This window comes from Osmerus mordax, chromosome 9, assembly GCF_038355195.1.
Source record: "Osmerus mordax isolate fOsmMor3 chromosome 9, fOsmMor3.pri, whole genome shotgun sequence".
Classification (NCBI taxonomy): domain Eukaryota; kingdom Metazoa; phylum Chordata; class Actinopteri; order Osmeriformes; family Osmeridae; genus Osmerus; species Osmerus mordax.
The window spans coordinates 4,910,531-4,917,146 of record NC_090058.1 but is presented as its reverse complement, the minus strand read 5'-3'; the positions used below and the strand labels follow the sequence as shown (position 1 = coordinate 4,917,146).

The window sequence follows — 6,616 nt, the reverse complement described above, 5'->3', positions numbered from 1 at the left end:
CCTGTGAGGACTAACAAAATGAAGGACTATAATAATAAATAATGTATTAAGTCAGCAGACTCTTAATGCAAAGTGACCTACAGAGGGGGATTTGATCCTGCAACCTCTCTACAAGTGAGCTGTACCCACCGCTGTGCTATGAAATCAGAAACCTATTCTTGTGGTTTCGCACCCAACAGCTTGTGTCTCGGCATGTCTGCTCCGCTACCTGCCATCCTGTCGGGACATTCAGGCCTCTCAGCAAGATGAGAACTCAAGCTGCCTTTCCAGCTTGGACCCCACGGCATAGCAGACTCGCTTCATGCAACTGTGTTTGGAAACAAAGAAGGAAACCTTGTATTTATTATTTGTTACGTTGAGTAACTTACTAAATGTGGCATGCTATATCATATACCTGTTGATGACTGTATGTGTATCTCAGTGTAAACTCTGTTCATGTAAATTATTCTGATGGAATTGCTTATTGGATTCATTTGTCTCAAAGTACCAGACGTGTTCCAACCTGGTTCCTTCAGGGAACACAAGAGAAAGCTCTACTGTACGTTGTCAGCATACATATGAAGCCATTTGTTCACTAGTTTGCTACGGAAATTGAGCGTGGTATGACGTTCCTTGAGAGTTTTCTAGAAAACAGCATATCGATTAGGACCCAAGCCCACCCCAACGTCATTTAGGGACGTCTGACGACGCTGCGTCTCGAGACTGCTGGAGCATCCAGTCGCTCGCTCTCCATGGTCCTGAAACGCACCGTGCGCCGCAGCGCTTTGCAACTGCCGTGAGTAGATGGATGCTCGGGACTCGCGCTCTGTTTAAAAAGGATTATTTCACGGACAATATATTGTCTCGCACTTTTCTTTTGATGGATATTCAAGCAGATATGATGCCTAACGGCTCTTTTAGGAATCTAAACCAAACAGACGGATTTTTTCTGACGAATTCATCTGGAAATGAAACGCACAGCGAAACACACGGCAGCGCAATCCTGATATCGTTTATTTACTCAGTGGTGTGCCTGGTTGGACTGTGTGGCAACTCCATGGTGATCTATGTCATTTTCAGGTATGCCAAAATGAAAACGGCTACCAATATCTACATTCTGAACTTGGCTATTGCGGACGAGTTACTCATGCTAAGCGTCCCGTTCCTGGTGACTTCTTCACTTCTGCACCACTGGCCGTTCGGTTCCCTCCTTTGCCGACTTGTCCTGAGTGTTGACGCTATCAATATGTTCACCAGTATTTACTGCCTAACTGTCCTAAGCATTGACCGTTATATTGCAGTTGTACATCCCATCAAGGCGTCCCGGTACCGCAGACCCACAATTGCCAAAATGGTTAACTTAGGGGTGTGGATGTTCTCTATTCTAGTCATTTTGCCGATTATCATATTTTCTACGACAGCACCAAACTCAGACGGTTCTGTCGCATGCAACATGCAGATGCCCGAGCCCGAGCGCCAGTGGATGGCTGTGTTTGTGATATATGCCTTCCTCATGGGCTTTCTGTTCCCAGTAATTGCCATCTGTATGTGTTACATCCTCATCATTGCCAAGCTGAGAGTGGTGGCTCTGAAGGCTGGATGGCAGCAGCGCAAAAAATCGGAGAGAAAGATCACACTGATGGTGATGATGGTGGTGACCGTGTTTGTCATCTGCTGGATGCCCTTTCACATCGTCCAGCTCGTTAACGTGTTCGTACAGCAGCACAACGCAACACTCAGCCAACTGGCTGTGATTTTAGGATACGCTAACAGCTGCGCCAACCCTCTCCTGTACGGGTTCCTTTCGGACAATTTCAAACGTTCTTTCCAAAGAATCCTGTGCCTACGCTGGATGGATAGCGCAACCGAGGAACCCATAGACTACTATGCAACGGCTGTGAAAAGTCGCGGATATAGTGTGGACGAGTTCCAACCGGACAACATGGAATCAGACAGCACTTACCGGAATGGCACCTGTACTTCTAGGACCACTACATTGTAGCATAATGACTGGCTTTATGATATGAACAAATGAATGTGGCCGCTTGAGTGTTTAATATGACTGTTACTTCTACGTCTGTTAACTTGCAAATGTTTTCCATAAACGCGGCATTAAAATTGGATGAATTTAAGCGTCTAATTATTTATTGACATACCTTCAGACGGGACTGGAAACAATATCTCAATAAGATTTGACTCCATCAAATAAAAAATGTCCTATAGGCCTAATTGTCTATTGTTTTATTTACACAATGTGAACACTACCTTATACATGAATTCATTCCTCATCATTTATCATGCACGAATGCACGTGCTTTCTAAATGAATGTGCTTTCTAATGCATATGCTTTCTAAATCCGATTTGTGTAACATCTCTTAGTCTCCATACTGCCTATAAGGAACTGTCCGCGCTATCAAAGCCATGCAGATATTTTTTGTAGGAACCCTAAATACAAGAAAGACAGAAAACATTTGTTTAACGACACAAAATTAGCACATTCTGACAAAATTCGGGTCAGGCCCTGCCCGTCAGATCTACTACTTAGGGCTAAGTTATATTCAATAAACCTATCCCTGCCCCTCTGACCTAGCTGACTATGAGTGTAAAGGAGGGAGGAACTGAATGGAAAGCACCCAAAGCTGATTTAAAGAAAAACACCTTTCAATGCACCACATCTTAGATTGAGTACTGTTCATTTCCACTTTATTGTCCAAGAAAATGAAAGTGCAAGAAAATAAATGTTGTTTTAAAGTTTATTTTAATGTACTCAAACTGTTTTATAGCAATACTTTGGTCAGTGTAATATGGGCATATCCCATAAACATCTTCAATATCAGGACTTGATATCTCAAATAATTTCTTTCAAATACAAACAAAATCAATAGCCACACATATATACAGTAGAACATTCTACAGAACACTATAAAAAGGAAACAAAAGACAGGACATGGTGTTCCTATTCCTTAGAGACTGAACAATGACCTTACCATACTCACAGTCTCTTCAAAGACAGCATCTCTGGCACAGTGCAAACAAGCAGAGTTAACGTCATAGTGTTGAGCTCTATGGAAAATTAAGTCATACAGAGTTCAACCGTCCAAACCAGCAACCTTCATTTATCAGACACACACCTCTCTATGTGGCCTCCTTCTCAGTGGTGTGTTCCATTGAGTCTTGGCCATTAAGGCCGGCCTGTTTAGAGGCCTCAGCCCTCTTCATGGCCATCTGCTCTGATTTCTTCATGGCCAGCTTCCGGCTCCTGGACCTGAGGCAACACTTGACCACCACCAGGACCACCACCACCAGTACTACCAGACCCATGACCGCAATCAGCACTGGGATGAACACGTTAGAATGTGTTTGCACTTTGCTGTTGTCTGTGGGGGAGGCTGGGGATCCTGGGGGGGCCGGAGGGGAGCTGGGAGACGGCCTCTCCGGGATAGACAGGTCAACAGTGGGGGTGTTGACCTGAGTCACATTGGCATGCGGCTTGGTAACTCCTTCTGGAGGGACTGAGGTATTTGTTGACCCACTGCATGATGGTGAACCCTCTTCTTGGATGTCTCCAAGTTGGTTGAAACAATAACACGTGTATGAACCGTTATTACTGATACATACGTTTTTACAGGGGTTCGGCAAGCATTTGTCAACATCCACACAGCTCCCAGATTTGTCCCTCACCGAGCCTTCTTCACATGAGGGACAGATGTCCCCATTTTTAGCGGATAAATCATCACTTTTCCATTTGTGAGTGACAGCAGAGCACGTCAGTGTGTGAATGTCCCCGTTCCAACACTCCACCATTAGAGTTCCATCTGGCTTAATGTCCTGTGATCGTGCGTTAGGGGATTCGTAGGGGTCACATTGTCCCTTCTGGGCTCCACCCTCCCATTCTTTACAGACGATGGGGTATTCGCTCTTGCAGGTGCTGGAGATCAAGCCCCAGTTCACAACGTCTGTCCCGTTGAACTCCCCAGACAGCAAGGCACAGCGTGTCCCAGTACAAGTCTCAAGTGGCTCCTCCCTCCACTGCCAAACCCCAACCTGATTCTGATTCTGAATGTCAGTAATCACGTTTTCTACCCACTTGAATCCCCTCAGGGGCTGACCGGACACCACGCAGTTGTCCCTGCCACTCTTCAAGCCGATTCGAAAGTGGAACTCCCGGGTCGAATTATATGTCGGATTGTGTCGAAGTGTGTCTGAGATGACTCCCAGGATATCGGAGACCTCCTCCAAACTGGCCATGTTGGCCAGGAAGCCATCAGGCTGACAGGCTTCCAGAGCTTTGTCAAAATTGAAAACGTCTTGATTGATGGTGAAACGTGCCTCAGTCACACAGAGAGCAATCCCCAAGGTAATAAAGAGATAGATCCAGTTTTTTTGTTTTCCAGCTTCGGCCATTCTCAGCCTCTTGATGGTGGTCATTAGAATATCTCCCTCGAACCTCTGCTCTCATACGGCCCAGCTCGCCTCTGCTCTGAAACTCTGTCAGCAGAGCAGCTCTGGAGGGCTAGTTTTAGCCGCTCCCTCTGACACACCAGTTGACTGCGCTAGCTCTCTTGTGGCAGACTGGCTGGCTGTGATAGCAGCCCCTCGACTAAACAGTCTGACAGAGCTCATTTCCCCAGTGCTTTCTTAGCTGCCCCTAAGCTCCCCTCCCAAGACAACAAGCGCAGGAAGTGTGCTCCGACTTGATACAGCTCTCTCTTTCCTCTGCAGAGGGGGGTGGAGCTGGGTGTCGCCACAGACAAACAATAGCAACTTCAAAAACGAATCACCCCAACTCATCAAAACTGTAGTTCGCAACCCACCAAGCAGCTATGGTCCAAGTCTCAGGAGGAGACCTTATGGAGAGGATTTGTAACGGTTCAGGTCACAGAGGTGTAACCGTAAGAGTTGACCCGCCTTTGACGGTCAGTTTTTCCTCCAGGACAAATCCAGGCTTGCCAAAACAAACAGATTTTTATCCCGGAGATGCAGGAAGTCAGCGATTGAGAAACTAGCAAGACCGTAGCTCTGTGCACCGCTGGTGTGGCTCGCACTCTGATCCAACTGGATAAACAACCATGTGAGGAGGATGTGCCAGCCTGACCCACTCATAACTCTGCAGTGCTTGCAGGATGGGATGACAAACAGGGGAAACGTGACTCCTTTCTTTAGGGGACCCTCCACATCACACACACATACGTAACCACACTAGTCTGTGAATTCGGCAGCCCTGAAAGTTAAACTCAGAGAGAGTCATTGTTGTAATGTGGAAGAGTGCATCCAGGGGCTCTCACCAGGGATGTGCTGTGTGCACAATGTCCTCCCAGTAAAGTACTTCTACCCGGCCTCTGCTGCCAGGCTTTGTCAGAGAGACCCAGATGCTTCCTGGAGGATGTGACAGGAGAATGGCAGGAAGTGGGGGGTGGAGGGGCGTGGCCTGGCCTATTTGACAGTAGCGAACCAGGGACACAGCAAGGCAGGGCAGGAGGGAAGGGAAGGGAGGCACAGGAAATGGAATGATGAGGGACAGGAAGGGAGTCACACAGAAGCCATCAGAGAGCGTGAACAAGAGGATGAAATCATGTTGGTTCCCAAGAAGTTGGCTACTTCTTGGAAAAAGATTATAAGGAAAAAAATGGTTTTATGTGTTCACAAATTTTATGTGTGTGTGTGTTGGTCAAGTATAATGTTAATACGTTACAGAGTGGATCAAAGCAGCTATCTGTTCACCGACTCAACTTGAACGTTTGTTTGTAGCTCTGAACCACCTCTGCTACATGTGGTTATGTACCTGCTCTCCCGGGTCTCCTTCTTATGAGGCTGTGTCCTCAGTACCCTGGCATCATTAGCCACAGTCAGATTGATTCAAGTGGGGCCTATCAGTGTTGAAGGTCACAGCAGATGATGACGGACAGCCCAGAGTAGCCCCTGTCTCCCTGCCAGTCCTAATGATGAGCTCTGCTATCCAGGTCAGACTGGCAGATACACAGCACATAGACCAGAACTGGGCTCACGGCATGTTGGAACTGGCATTTCAACGTTTATTTTTAAATTGGATCTTTGTCCTGAAATTTTTATCTCCTTTCCAGTTTTGCTACTCCTGCCTGACTTCAAATGCAGGACAGTGCTGAGAACGGCACATAAGTGAACAATCTCTCACTGCAGGATGAGTTGACTGTCATGGGGAAAAGCTTTGCCTTGTCTGACTTAGATTCTCAAATGTCAGTATCAGTCAACAGGGCCTGATATCCACAGACAGACATAAACTGCCAGTACTGATAACCCTATTCACTCATTTATTAAATGGGCGGAATATTCGTTAGTCAGATAGTCTAGAACACAGGTCAACTATTTTACACTGTGAGCCTTCATTCCTTCAGTGATTCTTTCAGCCTCGCAGACAGAAGTGAGAAAAGACAACCCAGAGAGAGGTACATATAGGTGAGTGTGTGTGTATCTGTGTGTATCTGTGTGCAGGTTTGTTATGTTCTGCTAACACATTTCAGATGCATGACAGCAAGTCTTTCCCACAGGAAAATACTTTGAGAAAAGTGTTGTGTTGTGATGGTGGGACCAGTATTTATAGAGGAGAGAACTTGGGAAATGTTTCATTAATCCTATGATCCTACTTTCATCTCATAAAAC

General features: G+C 46.3%; 2 protein-coding genes across 2 annotated transcripts; one reads left to right on the top strand and one right to left on the bottom strand.

Annotated features, from left to right (window-relative positions):
* Positions 1–787: 787 nt before the first annotated feature.
* sstr1a (somatostatin receptor 1a) lies at positions 788–1,981 on the top strand. The gene has a single exon (XM_067243287.1). It carries the CDS (start codon positions 788–790, stop codon positions 1,979–1,981), a length of 1,194 nt encoding a protein of 397 aa, XP_067099388.1.
* Positions 1,982–2,719: 738 nt separating this feature from the next.
* Positions 2,720–4,894, bottom strand: clec14a (C-type lectin domain containing 14A). Its single transcript, XM_067243486.1, has one exon. It carries the CDS (start codon positions 4,406–4,408, stop codon positions 3,116–3,118), a length of 1,293 nt encoding a protein of 430 aa, XP_067099587.1. The 5' UTR covers positions 4,409–4,894; the 3' UTR covers positions 2,720–3,115.
* Between the last annotated feature and the right edge of the window lie 1,722 nt (positions 4,895–6,616).

Coding starts and splice junctions, on each gene's coding strand:
- sstr1a (XM_067243287.1), top strand. CDS start 788: ATGCTCGGGACTCGCGCTCTGTTTAAAAAGGATTATTTCACGGACAAT.
- clec14a (XM_067243486.1), bottom strand. CDS start 4,408: ATGACCACCATCAAGAGGCTGAGAATGGCCGAAGCTGGAAAACAAAAA.